The sequence below is a fragment of the Numenius arquata genome, chromosome 22, assembly GCF_964106895.1.
Source record: "Numenius arquata chromosome 22, bNumArq3.hap1.1, whole genome shotgun sequence".
Classification (NCBI taxonomy): domain Eukaryota; kingdom Metazoa; phylum Chordata; class Aves; order Charadriiformes; family Scolopacidae; genus Numenius; species Numenius arquata.
This window is the reverse complement of record NC_133597.1, coordinates 8,055,041-8,075,771: the sequence shown is the minus strand read 5'-3', so window position 1 is coordinate 8,075,771 and position 20,731 is coordinate 8,055,041. Positions and strand designations below refer to the sequence as shown.

At 52.1% G+C, this 20,731-nt stretch overlaps 1 protein-coding gene across 1 annotated transcript; it reads left to right on the top strand.

The window, feature by feature from the left end:
* Positions 1-4,283: 4,283 nt before the first annotated feature.
* FEZ1 (fasciculation and elongation protein zeta 1) lies at positions 4,284-19,864 on the top strand. The gene is made up of 10 exons (XM_074162453.1): positions 4,284-4,322; positions 7,318-7,620; positions 10,705-10,801; positions 12,035-12,124; positions 12,854-13,049; positions 15,640-15,911; positions 16,939-17,019; positions 17,419-17,494; positions 18,067-18,132; positions 19,683-19,864. The coding sequence occupies exons 2-10, from the start codon at positions 7,346-7,348 to the stop codon at positions 19,697-19,699; spliced, it is 1,170 nt and encodes a 389-aa protein (XP_074018554.1). The 5' UTR covers positions 4,284-4,322; positions 7,318-7,345; the 3' UTR covers positions 19,700-19,864.
* The last annotated feature ends 867 nt before the right edge of the window (positions 19,865-20,731 follow it).

Below are 20,731 nucleotides of genomic sequence, written 5' to 3'. Positions count from 1 at the left end.
GGCTAAAGAGCCCCAGCTCTCTCAGCCTTTCAGGCACAATTTGCCATTGGTAAAGCCATTTGGCTGTCACCAATCACCTCCTTATTTTCCATGTGCCTTAGCAGAGTTTCCAGGAGGATCTGCTCCATGATCTTGCTGGGCACAGAGGTGAGACTGACCGGCTTGTAGTTGCCTGGATCTTCATTTTTTCCCTTTTTGAAAATGGAGGTTTTCCTTTTTCCCTTTTCCAGTCAGTGGGAACTTCACCAGACTGCCACAACTTCTCAAAACCACGACAGATGGATAGTGGCTTGACAACTTCACCCGCCAGTTCCCTTAGGACCCACAGATGAATCTCATCAGGTCCCACGGACTTGTGCACCTTTAGGCTCCTCAGCTGATCTCAAACTTGGTCTTCTCCTACAGTGGACGGTACCTCATTCTCCTAGTCCCTGCCTTTGCCTTCTGCCACTTGGGCAGTGTGGCTAGAGTCCTGGCCAGTGAAGACTGAGGCAAAAAACTCGTTGAGTACCTCAGCCTTGTCCATGTCCTGGGTGACTGGGTCTCCCATTTCCTTCCTGAGTGGGCCTGTACTTTGCCTAGACTTCCTTTTATGACTGACATATCTATAGAAGGCTTTCTTGTTGCCCTTGATGCCTCTGGCGAGATTTAACTCTATCTGGGCTTTAGCTTTCCCAACCTGATCCCTGGCTCCTCAGACAATTTGTCTGTACTTGTCCCAGGCAACTGTCCTCGCTTCCATCCTCTGTAGGCTTCCTTTCTTCTGTTTGAGATTGACAAGGAGCTCCTTGTTCATCCATGCAGGCCTCACGGTGTTTTTGACTGACTTCCTCTTGTTGGGATGCATCGATCCTGGGCTTGGAGGAGGTGATCCTTGAATATTAGCCAACTTTCTTCAGCCCCTCTTCCCTCCAGGGTTTTATCTCACAATACTCCATCAAGCAGATCCCTGAAGAGGCCAAAGACTGCTCTCCTGAAATCCAGGGTAGTGAGCTTACTGTGCACCCTCCTCACATCCTAAGGATCTCAAACTCCACCATCTCATGGGCACTGCAGCCAGGCCTGCCCTTGAGTGTGACATTCCTCATCAGCCCCTCCTTGTTGGTGAGAAAAAGGTCCAGCATAGCACCTCTCCTCATTGGCTCCTCCATCACTTCGAGAAGGAAGTTATCATTGACACATTCCACAAACCTCCTGGATTGCTTGTGCCCTGTTGTATTGTTCTTCCAACAGATATCAGGTGGCTGAAGTCCCCATGAGGACGAGGGCTTGTGAACATGAGGCTGCTCCTACCTGTCTATAGAAGGCCTCTTGGTCTTCCTGATCAGGTGGCCTGTAGCAGACCCCCACTGCAATGTCACCTGTCCCTGCCCTCTATTTAAGTTTGACCCATAAGCTCTCAGTCAGCTCCTCATCCATCCCCAGGTGGAGCTCCATGCACTCCAACTGGTCCTTGACATAGCGGGCGATACTCCTTCCTCATGTCCCCTGTCTGTCCTTCTTGAAGAGCCTGTATCCTTCCATTCCAACACTCCAGTCACAGGAGACATCCCACCATGTCTCCATGATGCCAGTGAGATCACAGCCCTGCAGGCATGCACACGTCTCTTGACTCCTCTTGTTTGTTCCCCATGCTATGTGCATTCACATAGAGGCATTTAAGCTGGGCCCCCAGTGAAGCTGGCTTACCCACTGGACTGGCTATTTTTCCCTTAAGCTGCATTCCAGGTGCTTTCCTGCTGACCTGCAACCCATCTCCAGGTTTTGGGCCTCTACCACTGATATTAGCATCGTATTGGTAGCAGTGGGATGGATTCCGGTTCCCCTGCCCTGGCAACTCTAGTTTAAAGCCCTCTTCACAAGCTCGGCAAGCCTCCGACCAAAGATGTTCTTCCCCTTCTCTGACAGATGGGGAAGAGAAGCCCCTGCAGACCAGGTTTCTCAAAGCGAGTCCCATGATCTAAGAGGCCAAACCCCTGCCTGTGGCAACAGTCCTGTAGCCAGTTATTGATTTGCTAGATTTGCGTGGCCCTATTAACCCCCTTCCCTTTGACTGGGATGATTGATGAAAAAGCTACCTGCACCCTGGAGTTCCTGACCGCTGCTCCCAGGGCTCTATAATCTTTCTTGAGAGTTGTCAGGCTGCTCCCAGCTGCATCTTTGGTGCCCACATGGAACAGCAGTAGTGGATAATAGTCTGAGGACTGCACGAGGTTTGGCAGTCTCTTGGTGTAACAAGATACCGAGGTACCGGGAATGCCTGGTACGAGCCCCTGGCAAGCAGCACACCTCCCTAGAGAGCGCATCAGGCCAGCAAATGGGTGCCTCTGTACCTCTCAGAAGAGAGTCACCCCCACTGTCCCCTGTCCCCTCTTCTCAGTTGCACTGGTTGTTACACCTGAGCAGATCGGGTGGTCTTGCTCAGCTCCAGCACTGCTCCTGATAAAGTGTGTTTCGCCTCTTCACTCTGCAGAGTGGTGAAGTGGTTCTGCAAGAGCACCTCAGTTTCTGGGGGAATTTTCTTCCTCCTGCTGGTCTTTGCAGTCACAAGCTTCTATTCTGTTACTTACCTCCCCTCCTTCTGTGTGTGCCAGCCTGGGAGTTTCTGACTGTCTGGCTATGGATTGTGGGTGCACCGCAGTCTGTACAGGTACATAACTAGCGCCATCATTAGTCGCATTAATTGTACCAGCCGTACTAGGAATAGCGGGTGTTAGAAGGTCGGTGATTTTTAAATAAAGTCCTATAGCCATGTGCCATGTCCCATCTGGGTTTTTAACAGGCCAGATGGGGCTGTTATGTGATGAACAGCCCAGAAAGCCCCCCACACCCTGGGCTCCATCCCCAGCAGGGTGGCCAGCAGGGCGAGGGTGGGGGATTCTGCCCCTCTGCTCCGCTCTGGGGAGACACACACCACCACCCCGCCCCAGTGCTGCCTCCAGCTCTGGGGCCACCAACATCAGAAGGACATGGAGCTGTTGGAGCGGGGCCAGAGGAGGCCCTGGAGATGCTGGGAGGGCTGGAGCCCCTCTGCTGTGAGGACAGGCTGAGAGAGTTGGGGGGGTTCAGCCTGGAGAAGAGAAGGCTCCGGGGAGACCTTCGAGCCCCTTCCAGTCCCTCAAGGGGCTCCAGGAAAGCTGGGGAGGGACTCTGGATCAGGGAGGGGAGCCATAGGAGGAGGGGGAAGGGTTTGACACTGAAAGAGGGGAGATGGAGATGAGATGTGGGGAAGAACTTCTTTGCTGTGAGGGTGGTGAGAGCCTGGCCCAGGTTGCCCAGAGAAGCTGTGGCTGCCCCATCCCTGGAGGGGTTCAAGGCCAGGTTGGAGGGGGCTTGGAGCAACCTGGTCTGGTGGGAGGTGTCCTGGAGTGGGACTGGGAGGGCTTCAAGGTCCCTTCCCACCCAAACCATTCTGTGATTCTATGAATGTGGTTTTATTTTCCCCTATAATACCCAGATTATTACTCTAATTGATTAATTCTGTCACAGGTTTTATGGCAGGAGCAGTTTATTGCTTTACTGTTAGGCAGGAAGGCTGGTCGAGATATGGATTTACATCCACTATTGGAAATGATGAACCTCGCCCAATCTATCTGTTGTGCCATGAGAAGTTTGGTCGGCCATTAAACCCCGTATCAGGGGAAACGGAACTTAAAACCAGACCTTCGAAGTGCTGCGCTGCAAACTGTTAAGCTGAGATTTGGGGGGGGGGGAGAAGAAAAAAAAAAGCAGCATATGTGACCCCATTGCTCCAAAACATGCTTGGTTAAAAAAACCCCAAAACTAATCTTTTTTTTAGAGGAGAAAGGTTTTTTGGACCGTTACTACATAAAATAACTTTTTGGGGAGATCTTTCATCGTTTTATCTTTCTCTCATCTTTTTTTTAAATGTCTGTTTCTAACGCACATGGTCTGCTGGTGCAGGGGTGCACCGATAAACGGACACGCACCGCCCGGGGGAAGGAGCGCCCAAAAATATTTTAGGGACCGAAAAAGCTTGGAGACCAACCCCGGGTGACTATGACGTCAGGGCTCACTTCCCCACCTCCCCGATGACGTCACCCCCCTCCTCCCCGCGCGCGCGCAGAGCCGCCCCCTCCATCCCTCCTGCCCCCTCCCCGGCCGGGCGCGGAGGATGCGGGGCTGCAGGTGCGTCGGGGGTGCTGCGGGTGGGGGAGGGGGGATGCAGGGAGAGGTGCACGGGCGGGGGGGGGGGGGGGGGGAGGGTGCGTGTGCATCGCCGTGGTGCATTGTGGTTACTGCGTGCATTGCGGGGCGCGGGGGAGGGATTTCGGGGGGTGCATCCTCGCGCAGGCTGCGGGGTACGTGTCGCGTGGAAGGGGGGGCGGTGGCGCCGCAGCGCTGCGTGGCGGGGGGGAGGGGGGGGGGCGCATGGAGGGCGCGTCGGGCGTTGCACGGGGAGGGTGGGGTGTTGATTTTGGGGGTGCAGCGGTGCATTGGGGGGGGGGGTGTGCCCGTGTTGGGGGAGGATGAGGGGTGTCCGCTTGCCCCAGGGGTGCTGCGCATCAGCATCCGTGCAGGGGTGGTGCATTATGGGATGCGCACGCGCTGCGGAGAGGTGGGGGGAAAACGGGTTAGAGGCGGGTGCTTTGAGGCATTTTGGGGTGTTTGCGGGGGTGGGGCACGGGTGCGTGCACCTCTGAGGGTGTGTGCAGGCAGGGGGTGCAGCATGCGCAGCATGCAACACCCCACCACCCCAACACCACCACCCCGACCCCACCACCTCGGAGCACGGGGAGGAGGAGGGGTGAGTGGGGGTACATGGTACGTGTTTGGGGGTGCGTGCGTGCGTACACAGGGGTGCACACATATGCTGGGTGAATACCTGCACAGTGCACGCATCTGCAAGGGCACACGTGTGTGGAGGTGCACACACATGTGCACACACATGTGCACAGACAGAACTCAAAAGCCCCAATCTGCCCGGGTTTTCCCCCAAAAGCTGCGGCATGTTTCTGCCCTCCTCCCCCTCCCCAGGGGAAGCATGAGCGGGGCTGTGTGAGTGCACTGGGGTAGTGGCACCTTTACTGGGCTATTACTGGGCTATTGACTAGGTTACTGTTTGCTTCCTATGAGGCTACTGCTACAATACCACTAGGATGCTCTCAGTAACCTTGTGAAGGGTCAGTGAGATACTGTCAAGAAACAGCTGAGACACTCTCAGGAGACTGCTGGGATGCTACTAAGATGCTACCAGGAGTTTACTAAAATACTGTTAGGATACTTTGTAGACAGCAGTAAGGCCCTCTCAGGGGGGCACTAAGATACTCTCAGGATACTATCTGGATGCTACGGGGATATTGTGAGAATGTTACTATGGTACTACCAGGCCACTACCAGGATGCCATCAGGACACTACTAAGACACTCCCGGCATCTTTCCAGGGTTGATACTGAGATAGTCTTATGAAGGTACCACTGGAGTAGTGCTAACCCACCAGCAGGGTACTCTCAGGATACTACAACAGGTACAGTTCAGATGCTTTCAGCATAGTAGCATGGCACTAAGCTAATACCTGGGTATTACACTGCACTACCAAGATACTATCAGGACCCTACTCAGATAGGAGCCATATACCATTACAGCACTATCAGGATCCTATCAGGACACTGCTCATACACTACTGTGATGCTATCAGGGCACTGTTGGGATATTAACTAGGATGCTATTGGAATGCTCCTGGCATAGTATCAGGATACTGCTACCTATGCTAGTACACCTTCAGGGCTGTACTGAGCTGTTCAGTGGCTCCTACTAGGATACTCTCAGTGTGGCACAAAGGTACTAACTATAAGGACGCTGCTAAGATGTTCACAGAATCACAGAATGGCAGGGGTGGGAAGGGACCTCTGGAGATCATCTCGTTGAACCCCTGCCAGAACAGGGTCACCTAGAGCAGGTTGCACAGGAACGTGTCCAGGCAGGGTTTGAATGTCTCCAGAGAAGCAGACTCCACCGCCTCTCTGGGCAACCTGTTCCAGGGCTCTGCCACCCTCATGGGGAAGAAGTTTTTCTTCATGTTGAGATGGAATTTCCCGTGTTCCAGTTTGTGCCCATTGCCCCTCGTCCTGTCACTGGGCACCACCGAGAAGAGTCTGGCCCCATCCTGTTGCCACCCGCCCTTTAGATATTGCTCAGCATTGATGAGGTCCCCTCTCAGTCTGCTCTTCTGCAGCTGAACAGCCCCAGGTTCCTCAGCCTTTCCTCAGCAGAGAGATGCTCCAGTCCCTCATCATCCTCGTAGCCTCCGCTGGACTCTCTCCAGCAGTTCCCTGCCCTTCTTCAACTGGGGAACCCAGAACTGGACCCAGTGCTCCAGATGTGGCCTCTCCAGGGCAGAGCAGAGGGGAAGGATGACCTCCCTCCACCTGCTGGCCATGCTCTTTTGAGTCCCCCGGGAGACCACTGGCCTTCTTGGCCACAAGGGCACGTTGCTGGTTTGTGGGCAGCTTGTTGTCCACCAGGACTCCCAGGTCCCTCTCTGCAGAGCTGCTCTCCAGCAGGTCAGCCCCAACCTGTCCTGGTGCATGGGGTTATTCTGCCCTAGGTGCAGGACCCTGCACTTGCCCTTGTTGAACTTGATGTTATCAGGATACTGCCTGGATACTCCAAAGATACCACTGAGATACTTTCACAATACTGTCAAGGCACTACTAAGATACTACCAGGCCATTACTAGGATACTACTAACATAGTATCAGGATACTACAATGATGATATCAGGATATTATCACTACTCGGCTAAGGTGCTATCAGGACAGTATTAATTTCTTAGTAGGATGCTGTCAGGATGCTCCTAAGATATCAGTAGGATTCTTCCAAGGTACTGCAAGGGTAATAGAAAAGATTGTGGTAAGATACTTCTTGGATACTATCAGGGCAACACTCAACTTTTAGGATACTCTCAACACATTACTAGCATGATACTTTCAGGCCACAATTAAGATAGCGATGTAGTATAAGGATACTACTAAGATACTACCAGTTCAGTAAAAAAGGTAGTGTTATGATACTTCTTATATACTATCAGAGTAGCACTAAGAGGCTTTTGGGCCACTATCAACACTTTGATGCTACTAGTAAAGTACTGCTAGTATAGTGTTAGGATATCTGCGTATTTCTATGAAGCCATATCCCAACAGCATCTGTCTAAGATGCTGTTGAGATACAGCTAGAGTACTACAGAGATACTGTTGGTGATGTAATAGCCCTGGCAGTAGGGTTTCAGCCAGCACAGCGAAAGCAAAGGTGGCTGTGGTGTTGCAGCCTGTGAGTGCAGGCACCCTCTCCCCGCAGCTAAGGCGGCACATCGGCATTGAGGAGGATGGAGGCCCCCCTGGTAAGCCTGGAGGAGGAGTTCGAGGAGGGGCCTGGGGATGATGGGGGGACGCCCCAACGTACTGCAGACCCGGCGCTGGCTGAGCTGGAGAGCTTCTCAGCCGAGATGATGAGCTTCAAGTCTATGGAGGACCTCGTGCAGGAGTTCGACGAGAAGCTCACCGTCTGCTTCCGCAACTACGATGCTGCCACCGAGGTTCTGGCCCCCGTGCGGGGGTGTCTCCAGGCGCAGGAGGAGGAGGACCGCCTCCAGGATGAGGAGTGAGTAAGGCTCCCCTACTCCTGGGGACACGTGCCTCCTCACACACCTGCAAAATCCACCCCCCCAGTGCAAACTGGCTCCCTGCATTGCAGCGTGGTCACGCAGCGCAGCATAGTGGTGTAGGAACCTGTAAGTAAGCTCTCTCACGGCCTGCGGGCATCCTTGCACCCTTGCAAGACTTCCCTGACCAGCTCCCCGCCCTGCAGCAGGGTCATGTAGCGTGTCAGGAATAGCCTTGTAGTATCCTTTGAGTAAGGACTCCCTCAGAGTCTTCATGCCACCTTGCAGACTAGCAAGGTACACTTCACATGCAACCCAGCCCCCTACCTTGCATCGTGCAGCTGTGTGGAATAGCTGCGTAGGATCCTTGGAGTAGGCCACCCATGGGCCCGCATGCCTCCTTGCACGGTCATGAGCTAGACACCATCCCACGGCATACTGAGGAGCCTGCCTCATTACAGCATGGCTGTGCGGCGCATCAGAGCAGCAGTGGAGTATCCCGAGTAACGCCGCTTGCAAGATCTCCACCACGTGCAAATCAGCGCCCTGTGCTGCGGGGTGATCATGCAGCGCTTTGGGGTAGCTGTGTAGGATCCTTGGAGTAGCATTTTGGCAAAATCCCCCCCATCCTTGCCACAATATAGTGACATTTGCATTAAAATCTCAATTTTCATTAAAAACCTTTTTTGTTATGCAAACTGCCATTTTTTTGGCCAAATTAGTCTATTTTTTCAGCGATTTATACATTAACACTAATGGATTTTTTTTGGTGTTTAATTGGGATTATTCCTTAGGCTGCAATTCCTAATACTGCTTTTTCACCATGCAAAGTGGTTGTTTTCAACCCAAAAGCCCCCAAATCTGTTTATTTGGGGTTGATGTTTTTTTCTTTCACCAGGGTCAAAATTGCTTTTTGTAATTGGCCAAACGGATGGGTTTTCAGAGAAAAACGCATTTTGGCCTGGTGCCGGGAGTGCCGTGCTGTCGCCGGCAGCCGGCTCACAGCGCTGCTTTGTGCTGCTTATTGTGTCTTTTTGGGTCACTTTGGGCAAAGCAGAGCTTTTTTTTTTTTTTTTCTCCCTCTTGAATGAGCCCTGTGTGCACGGGCGGGGGATGGGCTGGGCCTTAAAGGCGCTGTATTTCCCTAATTATTAACCAATTCTTGCCATAATTAACCCAGAAATCTGCTGCTGCTGCTTGCCCGACCCTGTAGGGTGCTGGCTCTTTAAGAATGGAAAAAAAGCGCATATTGTGAGGGATAATAATTTTTTCCTTATTTGCTGCATTTTTTGTTAAAAATGGGGATTTTTGACATGCACATTTTTGTGCGTTTATTTGTGAAATATGTGATTTAGGGGGGAGGTAAGAGCAGGTGAGGAGGGAGATGAGATAAATACCCTAAAATCAGCAGTTTGGGGGCTGGGGAGGGGCAGGAAGTTTTGGGGTGATTTAGGGGGAATCGGGGTGTGCGTGGACGTGGCACCGTGTCAGACAGAAAACGCCATTTGTGGTGGGAAAACGTGTGGGTTTGCCTTAATTGGGGAGAAATTTTCTAATCTTTTTGTGCCTTTTTCCTCATTTTTGGCTTTTTTCCCGATGACACCACTTTTTAGCTCTCTTCTCCTATTTTCCCCAATTTTTCCTCTTTCTCCCCTTTTTCTCCCCTTTCCCCCTCATTTCCCCCCTTTTTTTTACATTTTTTCTTTTTGCCCATTTTCTGTTTTCCCCCATTTTTTTTTCCCTCTTTTTCTCCTTTTCCTCCTTTTCCTATTTCCCTTTTCCTCTTCTTTCCCCCTTCCCCCTCTTTTCCTCTTCTTTCCCGCTTCCCCCCCTTTTCCTTCTTTAACCCCTTTCTCATTTTTTCTTCCATTTCCCCTCTTTTAGTCCCATTTTGTAATTTTTTCCCCATCTTCTTCTTTACCCCTTTTTTCTCCTCTTTTTTCCTGTTTTCCCCCTTTTTCCCCTTCCCCCCTTTTCCCTTCCCCTTCTTTTTCCCCTTTTCCCTCTTTTTTCTCTTACCACTTTTCCCCCATTTTTTCCCCCCATACCCTCCCCCAGGCACCTTTTTTGGGGTGAAACTGGGCAAATTTGGTCCAGCCCGGTGGGGGAGAATCGGGTACACCAAATAATGGTGCAGAGGACAGGGGGTTGGGGGGTGGGGGTTGAGGTGTTTTGGTGCATTTTAGGGCATCAGGGCTATGGTTTGGGGTGGTTTCAGGCAGTTTTGGGGAGTTTCGGGACAATTTTTGCCTCGTTTCCAGATGTTTCAAGGCTGTGTTTTGGGGCAGCATTTCAGGGTATTTTGGGAGGTTTGGGGGATTTCAGAGTATAGTAGCTGATTTTTGGGGTGTTTTGGGGAGTATTTCATTTGGGGATGTTCCAGGGCCATATCTGTGGGTATTTCAGGGCAGTTCTGGGGTGTTTCAGGACTGTTTCAAGGTGGGAATTTGGGGTGTTTCAGGGTGGAGTTTTGAGGTGCTGTGACTGCGTTTTGGGGCATTTCAGCATGTTCCAAGGCAGCATTTTGAGTTGTTTTGTGGCCTTTCAGAGGGCCTTGGGGCTTTGGGACAATATTTTAGGATGGCATTTTGGGGTGTTTCTGGGGCTTTGGCAGCATTTTGGGATATCTTGGGACATTCTGGGGCGTCATGGTGATGTTTTAGGGTGGTATTTTGAAGCATTTCAGGGTTGTCTTTTTGGGCATCTGGGGACATTTTGGGACATTGAGTGGCCTTTTGGGGGGTATTTTGATGGCAATGTTTCAAAATGACATTTGGGGCCATCTCAACTCCTGGGGCAGCATTTTGGGGTACTTTGGAGTGTTTCAGGGCAGTATTTCATGATTATATTTTGAGAAGCTTTGGGGTCTTCTAGGGCATCATTTGGGATCTTCTAGGGCAGTATTTAGGGTGTTTTGGGATGTTTCAGGCATCTCAGATTTTTCCAAGCGATATTAGGGGACATTTCAGGGTGCTTCTGGAGCTGCATTTTGGGGATTTGAGGCATTTTGGCATGCCATTTTTGGGACAGCTTTCTGCGAGGCAACAGTTTGGGATCGCCGCTCACTACCCACCTCCCTACAGGGTCTGGGATGCTCTCACCGATGGCTTCGCCCCCCGGGGCTCCCCCCAGCCCTGGCTGCTCCCCGGGGCTGAGGCCCCCGACGGCACTGACCCCCAGGTACGGCCACGGTCCCCCCTTGGCTCCCCAAATGCCCCCTGCCCCTGCATGACACCCTGGCAACGCTTGACAGCTGTCAATCAGCCCCAAGGCTCAGTGACCATCGGGGCACTGCAAACTATCTGAAAAATGGTATTTTTGGAGTGACACAGCTCCAGTGCAGTGGGTGTCCACATTCTGGTGTGAAATCACACTGAAACAGGCAAGATAAGTGTTTGGTTTAGCAATCTGATCTTTGCCAGTTTCCCCCCAAGCCACGGGTACAGTGTTGTATTTTTGGGAGTCTTTGTTGTAGTGAGTTCATGCTGTGAATAGCTGCATTTGGGTTGTGTGAGGGCTGCAATAATGCCCCATAATGCACTGAATTTAACCCATTTGGATGTTGCACAACCTGGTCGTAAGGGGGGAAGAGAAGGTAAATTTCTTTGGATATTTTCTGCTAAAAAGGTGAAATAGAATGTGAAAGGTGGTAAAAAGGAAGATGACTCCCCATCCAACATCTCCATCCATCACCTCCCCATCCAGTGTTCCCGTCTGACATCTCCCCATTTAATGTCCCCATCCAATGTCTCCATCTGACCTCTTCCCCATTCAGCTTCACCATCCCCATCCAACATCCCCATCGTCTCCATCCAGCATCTCCAACACATCCCCATCCAATACCACCATCCAATATATTGATTCCAACATCTCTCCATTCAACGTACCTGTACTTCTCCCTGTTCAATTTTGCAGTCCAGTATCTCCATCCAACAACTCTCTATCCAGTGTCTCCACATCCAGCATCTGTCTCCTTGCAATACTTCCCCATCCAATGCTTCCCTGTTCATCTCCCTCTCCAATGTCTCTATCCAGCATCCCCATCCAGTGTCCCCTATCCGCAGTCCCATGCAACATTTCCCCGTCCAACATCTCCATCCATTTCTATCCAGTGTCACTGTCCAACATCCTCCCATCCAATGTTTCCAAGATACTGATCCAGCTTCTCCACTCAATGATCTCGTCCAGCATCTCCCCACCCAATGTCTCCTTGTCCAGCGTCCCAACCTGCTGTCTCCACTTGGTATCTCCCCATGCAAACCCCCCCCATGCAGCGTGTCCCCCCAAGCTGGGTTCCGTGGTGGCTCCCCCTGTGCCAGGGCCAGAGCCATGTCTGTGTCCATGCTGGGGCCATGCCTGTGCTGTGCCGTGCCTGTGGTGCCACCAAGGCTGCCCAGCCTGTGTCTCCTGCAGCTCTGCGAAAAGGAGGAGGAGGAGGAGCTCACTGAGAAGAGTGAGCAAGATTCAGGCATCAACGAGGAGCCGCTTCTGACAGCTGAGCAGGTATCCCTGGCCCCCATGGGCACCTGAACACCTGCGTGTCCCCCAAAAGCCAGGCTTTGGCCTCCCTAGAATGGCCTCAGCCTACCCCAGACCCATGGCCATGTGGTGAAAGCACAAAAAAAGGCCAAAGCCCATTGTTTTGGGATGTGGGATGGGGGGCATGGGATGCAGATTTGGATGTATGTAGATGGAGGTGCAGGTTGTGGGTGCCAGTGTGGGATTTGGGTGCAGATGGGAATGTGGGGTGCCAGTGCTTGATGCAAATGGGTGGCATGGGCTGAAGGATGAAAACGGGTTGGAGGTGAGATGCAGCAACAGGATATCAGCGTGGCGGTGGGATGCAGGTGTAGGATGTAGGTGCCAGATGCAGGGTGCAAATGTGGGGAAGGGAGTGAGGATGGGGATGCAGATGTAGGGTGAGGGTGTGGCTGCTGGATAGAGGGTGCAGGTGCAAGTACGGGATCCAGGGAGCAGATGGAGGATGCAGGATGCAGCCATGGGTGTGGGATGCAGATGTGCATATAGATGCAGGTCCAGGGTGTGATGGCCCATGGGGGTGTGGGATTTGGATGCAGATGCAGGATGCAAATGGAGGGCACAGGGTACAGATGGAGGCAAATGCAGGTGGAGATGAAGGGAGCAGGTTGCAGATGTGGCTGCAGGACACAGATGCAGGGTGTAGATGGAGGTGGGATGCAGGTGCAGATGGAGGACACTGGTGCCCTGCAGGTCATCGAGGAACTGGAGGAGCTGATGCAGAGTTCGCCTGACCCCGAGGCCGACCCTGAGGGTGATGAGGATGAGGAAGAGGAGGAGGAGGAAACTGAGGCTGATACTGAAGGCGGTGGCGGGGGCATGGAGCCCATCCTTCTCCGTGAGCTGCGTGCTTTCTCCCCTGCCTTCAACAACAACTGCTCCCATGAAGGTACAGCCAGCAAAACCCAGGCCAGTCACTTTTTGGGGGCAATTCCAGCCAAATTGGACAATTGAGCCTCTCCAGGCTTGAGGGCTGGCTTGCGCCAGTGTTTGCACACTGTTTGGCCGGGAGAGGGCTCTTGGCAAAAATGAAGCTCAGATGGATTTTGCTGTTACTATTGCTTTAAATGCCCCCAAGGTTTTTCCAAGCACCACACGCATTTTGCAAAATGCCTCGTGCAGCATGCCTTGGCATGTGCTGTGTGCAGCACGCATTTTGCTAAACACGCCTTTCCCTAAAGCACTCCGCATTCCGTAAAACGTTCGTTGAGCGTACGGTGCCTTGCACTGACGGTGTCGTGCATCGTCCCTCCTCCCCGCACACTGAGCTTTTTGCTACGCTTGCCCAGCATTGTGCAAAAATGCCCTGTGTACTTTGTGTTCTGCTGTTTGCGTCCTGCGTTTCAGGGAAACGCAGTTGATGTGGCAGCACCGTGCCTGTGACTGAATGTGCCGGGCACCTCCCTGGGCCACACACGCTGCGTGTTCCGGACTGCACTCTGCATTTTGCCGGGTGTTTCATTCCCCTGAATGCACCGGTGGCCACTCAATGTGCTGTGCACCAGGTGTTTTCCTGATTGCACTCTGCATTTTCCTACGTCTGTGGAAAATATGGCAGCACCCCTGTCTCTAATTTCACTATTTCACTAATTGCACTGTGCGTTTCTCCAGGAGTACCGTGCAGCATGCGTTTGCTTGATTGCACCGTGTGGTGTGCGTCTCTGCATGCACTGTGCACGCCACTAAATGCACTAGACTACTCACTAGTGGCGTGCTGTGTGTCTGTTAATCAGCCCAGGCATTTTGTTAATTGCTCAATGCATTTCCCCTAATTGCACAGTGCATTTCATCTATTGCACCATGCATGTCACTAATTGCACCAGGCAATTCCGTAATTGCTCTGGGCATGTCATTTATGATGCTGGGCATTTCAGTAATTGCACAATGTATTTATTTATTGGTGGTCCAATAAATGCACCATGCATCCAATAAATGCACTGTGCATCTCATTAACCACGTACTGCATTTTAACAGTGTCAGCATGCATTTCACTAATTGCACTGTGCATTTCGTTAATTGCCCTGGGAATTTCACTAAATGTAGTGTGTGTTCACTTGCACCATGCATGTCATTAATTGCACAGACATATCACTAATTCCCTTGGACATGCCAGTAATTGCTTTGTGCATATCACAAATTGCACTGTGCATATCACTAATTGCACCAGGCATGTTGCTAATTGCATCAAGTATTTCACTCATGCATTATGCATTTCACTTGATTGCTCCAGGCATGTCACTTACTTGATCAGGTATTTTACTAATTGCACCAGGGATGACACTAACTGCATCAGATATGTCACTAATAGCACTGTGCGTTTTACCAATTGCACTAATTGTGCTGGGTGTTTCCCAAGTTACATTGTGCATTGCACTTCTTGCACTGGGCATTTCACCAACTGCACAGGGCAGCACACTAATTGCCCCTTGTGTCTTAATAATGGCAATGTGCATCTCAGTAATTACGGAATGCAATTTTGCAAATTTCAGTGTGCATTTGACTAATTGTACTGTGCATGCCAGTAGTTGCACTGTGAAGGTCACTAATTGCACCAGACATTTTGTCTATTGTGCTGTATGTTTCACTAATTGCCCCAGGAGTCCCACTAATTGCCCCCCAGCACCTTCATAATTGGGCTGTATGTCTCGCTGGTGGCACAAGGCATTTTGCAAACTTCAGTGCGCGTTTCACTAATTGCAGCGGGTATTTCATTTATTGCACCAGACATGCATTGCACATACTGCACTGGGCATTTCATTTATTGCACTGTGTGTTTCACTAATTGCACCGTACATCGCAGTAGTTGCACCAGGCATTGCACTTCTTGCACTGTGCATGTCACTGCACTGGGTGTTGCACTGTTTGTTTCACCAGTTGCACTAGGGAGCCCACTAATCACCCTGTGCATCTCAATAACTGCAGTGTGCATCTCACCGACTGCACGAAGCATTTTGCAAACTTTAGGGTGCCTTTCCCTAATTGCACCATGCACATCAGAGGATGCGCAGGGTGTGTAACTGGTTGCAACAGGCATTTCTGTTATTGCTCCAGGTATGTGACTGGTTGTACTGTGCATTTCACTAATTTCACCAGGCGTTGCACTTACTGCATTATGTATTGCATTTATTGCACTTAATTGTGCTTCCTGCACTGGGCATTGCACTAATGGCACTGGACATTTCATTTATTGCACTGGGCATTGCAGTAATTGCACTGGGTATTTCACTAATTGCACCGAGCATTGCACTTACTGCACCAGACATTCCATGGATTGCATTGTGCATTTCACTAATTGCACCAGGCATTTCATTGATCACGCTGTGCGTTGCACTTACTGCCCCGGGCGTTTCATCAGTTGCACCAGGCAGCCCACTAATTGCCCTGCACATCTGAATGATTGCAACGTCCGCGTCTCTGGCGGCACGCTGCATCTCCCGGTGAGCGCATGCCCGTTTCTAACTGCGACGCCCGGGTGGCAGGGCTGGGGCGGCTGTCGGCGCGGGAGCTGGCGGCGGTGGCCGGGCGCGCGGAGGCGGCGAGCCGGGCGCTGTCAGCGGAGCTGGTGGCGCAGCTGGCGCGGCGGGACGAGCTGGCGTTCGAGAAGGAGGTGAAGACGGCGTTCATCGGGGCGCTGCTGGCAGTGCAGGGGGAGCAGCGGGAGCAGCGGGAGGCCGCCCGTCGCCGCCGTCGCGACAGGGGGCTGAGCCTGCAAGGGGGGCGTCCCGACCGTGGGAACCATATGCCCCGGAAGGTGGGAGACGCCGCGGCCACAGGGACAGGGAATGGGGCGACTCAGGATGCAGGGAGGGGAGATGGGGGCATGGGAGAATGTGGGAACAGGGGGACCCAGGGCAGGGGGATGAGGGATGGGGGAAGTGGGATGATGATGTATGGGGACAGGGGATGGGTGATGGGATGCGGCAGAGGGACATGGGACAGGGACATGGGGCAGGGGGATGAGGGATGGGTGGACATGGGATAGGGATGGGTGGACACGGGGCAGGGGAGTGAGAGATGAGGGGACATGGTACAGGGGATGGGTGATGGGATGGGGCAGAGGGACATGGGATGGAAATGGAACAGGAGGACATGAGGCAGGAGAATGAGGGATGGGGGGACACAGGGACAGGAGAGTATGGGGACAAGGGGATATGGGAACAGGTGATGGGGATGGGATGGAGCAGAGGGTTGTGGGACAGGCACACAGGGCAGGGGAAGAGATGGAGCGGCATGGGATTGGAGGATGTGAGGACAGGGGATGTGGGTACAGGGGACAGCAGATGGATGTGGGACATGGAGATGGGTGATGGGATGGGGCAGGGGGACATGGGACAGGGGGACACAAAGCAGGAGCATGAGGTGGGGAGTACATAGGACAGGGGGATGTGGGGACAGGGTGACATGGAGCAGGGGGATTTGGGATGGGGGGCAAGACGGGGGGACATGGGATGGGGTTGTGAGGAGAGGGGATGGATGACTGGGAGGGGCAGAGAGACATGGGGTGGGAGGATGAGGGGACACATGATGGGGGGATGATGGGTGATGCGGGGACAGGAGATGGGAGGGGGCAAGGAGATGGGGACATGAGACATAAGGACAGGAGGATGGGGGATATGAGTTGGGGCAAATGGGAGGCAGCGGGAAGGGGGCATGTAGGACGGGAATGTGGGGGATGTGGATGGGACTCAGGGAGCCAGGGGGGACGTTGGTGCCACGGGAGATGGCATGGCTGATGTCCGTGTCCCGGGGAGGTGACAGGGTTACATGTGTGTCCCCAGCGCTTCAGCATGGAGGGTATCTCCAGCATCCTGCACTCTGGCCTGCGCCAGACCTTCGGCCCCGCTACCAGCGAGAAGCAGGTGCCCTTTTTCCCCCCAGAATTGCCAAAATCTGTCCCTTTTCAACCCCCCATCCTGCACAAATCCCATTCTCCTGCATTCCCCAAACCCCTTTTAAAATTTTTTTATTTTACAACTCCACTCTGTCCCCTACACCCTGCTAATTCATCTTGCAAAAAATCACCATTTTTTTACCCCAAAAAAGCCTCCCCAAGCAGAGGTTCATGTTTGGGCGGGTTTTGCAGCATGCAATTAATTTGATACCCCCCAAAATACCCACAAATTAAATACAATCACAGGAAAATCACAGACATGTTCTGCTTTTGCAGCAATTTGGGGTGATTTGTGGCAAGGCAGTGCAAAAAAATAGGTAATTTTGTGCCATCTGGGTGGGTTTTGGGGTGTTTTTTTCTAATGCAGTACCTGAACACGGTGATTCCCTATGAGAAGAAAGGGTCGCCACCCTCTGTCGAGGACCTGCAGATGCTCACCAACAGTGAGTATTCATTCGTGCCACTGTTTCGGGGCAGAATCGGACATTTTGCATCGCCACAGCATGGTGGATTTGGGACACAAATGCACATTTTGCATTGCTGCAGCAGCTTGCGATTCAGGTGCCTCATTGCAACGAAGCAAATTCGGGATGCAATCCCCTCTTTTTTTTTGGCATTGTTGCAGCATGGGCAATTTGAGGTGCCATCGCCCGTGTTGCGTTGTTGCAGTGAAGCCCATTTTGGGGTCCAAAGGAGCTGTTTTGCAGCACTGCTGGCTTGGGGTGCGATCACCTACTTGGCGTCACTGCAGCATGGCTGATTTGCAGCAAAACCCCACACACATTCTTGCACCTTAATCCAGCGCTGATCTGGGGGGTAGAACACTCGTTCTGCATTGCCATGGACCAGCTGGTTGGGCTTGTTTTGGAAAGTGCTTGTTTTGGATGCTCCTGGGTCTGGTGCATTGTGGGAAACTGGCAGTGTCTCTATGGCAACTGTGGGGCTGGTTTTGCGGGGGAAAAGCAACATTTGGGGGGCACTGGGGTCAGGCTCATGGCTCCGTTCTCCCTCACAGTCCTGTTTGCCATGAAGGAGGGGAACGAGAAGGTGCCCACACTGCTCACGGACTACATCCTCAAAGGTATCCGCTCACCTTGTGCATCCCCCATGCATCCTTCATGCAGCTCCCTTGCAGCTCTTGTGCCTCTGTGCATCCACCATAGATCCCTTCTGCATCCTTGTGCATCTCCCTTGCGTTTTTCATGTACCTCCTGTGCATCCTTCATGCATTTCCCACGCATCTTGTGTGCATCCCTCATGCATCCTTCATGCATCTCCATGCATCCCTTACGCATCTCCGGCGCATCCTTTGTGCATCTTCCATGCATCCTCTGTGATTCCCAGGTACATCTCCTGTGCATCTCTCATGCCTCTCCTGTGCATCCTCACTGCATCCTTGTGCATCTCCCTTGCATCCTTTGTGCATCCCTTGCCCATTCCTCCTGCATCTCCATGCATCTCTGGTGCATCCTCCGTGCATCCTCTGTGAATCCTTGTTACATCTCCTGTGCATCTTCCTTGCATCCTTCATGCACCTCCTGTGCATCCTTTGCATCTCCCATGCATCTTGTGTGCATCCCTCGTGCATCCTTCGTGCATCCCTTGTGCATCTTTCCTTGCATCCTCTATGAATCCTGGGTACAGCTCCTGTGCATCCCCTGTGCAGGCCTTGTGCATCCTCACGCACCTTCGTAGATTATTGTGCATTCTCCCTGCAACTCCCTTGCACCATTACGTGGCCTGTCTGCTTCTTTCATGCAGCCTCGTGAACCCCTGTGCACCTCCTTCCACCCCCTCATGCACTGTTGTGCATGCCTTGTGCATCTCCATTCGTCCTCCATGCATCTGCTGGGCACCTCTCACCTGGGCATGCTCGTACATCCCTGGGTATCTCCCACAGCTCCTGTGCAGCTCTTCTGTACCCTCCTGAATACTTGTGCATCCCTTGTGCGCCCTTCATGCACCATCATGCATGCCTTGTGCATTCCTCACGCATCCCGTCCATGTTCCTCCTGCATCCTCTGTACATGCCCTTGGCAGCTGCCGGGCAGCCTCATGCAGCACTCGTGCGTGATTGTGCATCCTTGTGCACCCAGGTGCCTTCACACATGTTCATGCGTCCTTTTGGCATGCTCATGAATCCTCGTGCATGCTTGTGTGTGTGTGCGTGCTTATGCATCTTTACGCACCCCCATGCATCCCTGTGTACGTTCATGTATCCTCATGAACGCCCATGCACCCTCATGCATCATTGTACAACCTTGCACACCCTTGTGTATCCCAGTGCCTACTTGTGCACTCTTGTGCATCCCAGCACAAGCCTGTGCATCATTGTGCACCCTCGTGCATCCCTGTATGTACTCGTGCATCATTGTGCATCACTGTGCATCCTCATGTGCCCCTTTGCACACTTATGCATCATGGTACATCCTCATGCCCCCCTGTGCACACTCATGCATCATTGTGCATCCTCAGGCATCCTTGTGCACACTTGTGCATCCTCTGCATCCTCATTCATCCCTGTATGTGCTTGTGCACCCCACTACACACTTGTGCGCCATCATGCGCCCGTGTGCCACCAGGTACGTCCCTGGTGCGTGCTGGTGCACACCACGACCTCTCTCTTTGCAGTGCTCTGCCCAACCTGATGTGACGCTGCCCTCACGCCCGCTCTCCCCCTGCCCCCCTCGGCACACCCCGAAAATGGGGCCAAACCTGAGGAAAATAGGTCGCCCGTGACCCCCAGCCCCCACCCTGCACTTCCCCCACCTTTGCACAGCTGGGAAATAAATAATTCGTTTCATTAATTAAGCAACCAGCCTCCGGCGTCTTCATCCCCTGGCTTGCAATACTGTTTTGCAACTTTTCGATAGAAAAAAGTGCTACTTTTTGGCAGAAAATGCCGACAAGGAAATTTTGCTGCAATGCTCATAAATATTCAGCATTTAATAAAATATGCACATTTCTGGCTAACGAGGTGCCGGGTACGCAGAGCCGGCTATAGTGCTGCAGGCAGCTGCCGCAATCCAAGGGGTAAAATTTGACTGTAAATTCCATTTTGAGGGGATTTTTCCCATGTTTAGCTTTTCCGAAGCCCCATTTTCTGCTAGAGATTGTGCAAAAATCACCTTTTTTTTTTTTTTTTCTAGAAAACTCATTAATTAGGCTCATTAGGGAACGGGGGGGAGGGCGTCTATTTTGGGGAGAATTGCTTATATTGGGGTTTGTCACTTACTTTGGGGGACAATCACTAATTTGGTGGTCATTGCTCATTTTTGGAGAGTGTCATCCATTTTGGGGGCAAATTCTGTCATTTTGGGGGAACTTATTTGCGTGAGATTTACTCATTTTTGGGAGGCTCGCTAGTTTAGGAGAGCATCATTTGGGTGGAACATCACTCATTTGGGGAGAAAATTGCTCATTTGGGAGAAATATTTTGGGGAGCACCATGGTTTTGAGAAGATCAATCACTTTGGAGCACCACTCCAGAAAAATCACTTAATTTTGGAGAAGCATCCCTCATTTTGGGGGAGCATCATTCATTTTAGGGAGCATAATGCATTTTGGGGCAGCATAACCCATTTTGAGGTGGGTGACTCCTGGGGGAGTTTCACTCCTTTTAGGAGAAAATAACTCATTTTGGGGTGGGCATCACACATTTTAGTTCTATGCATAACATT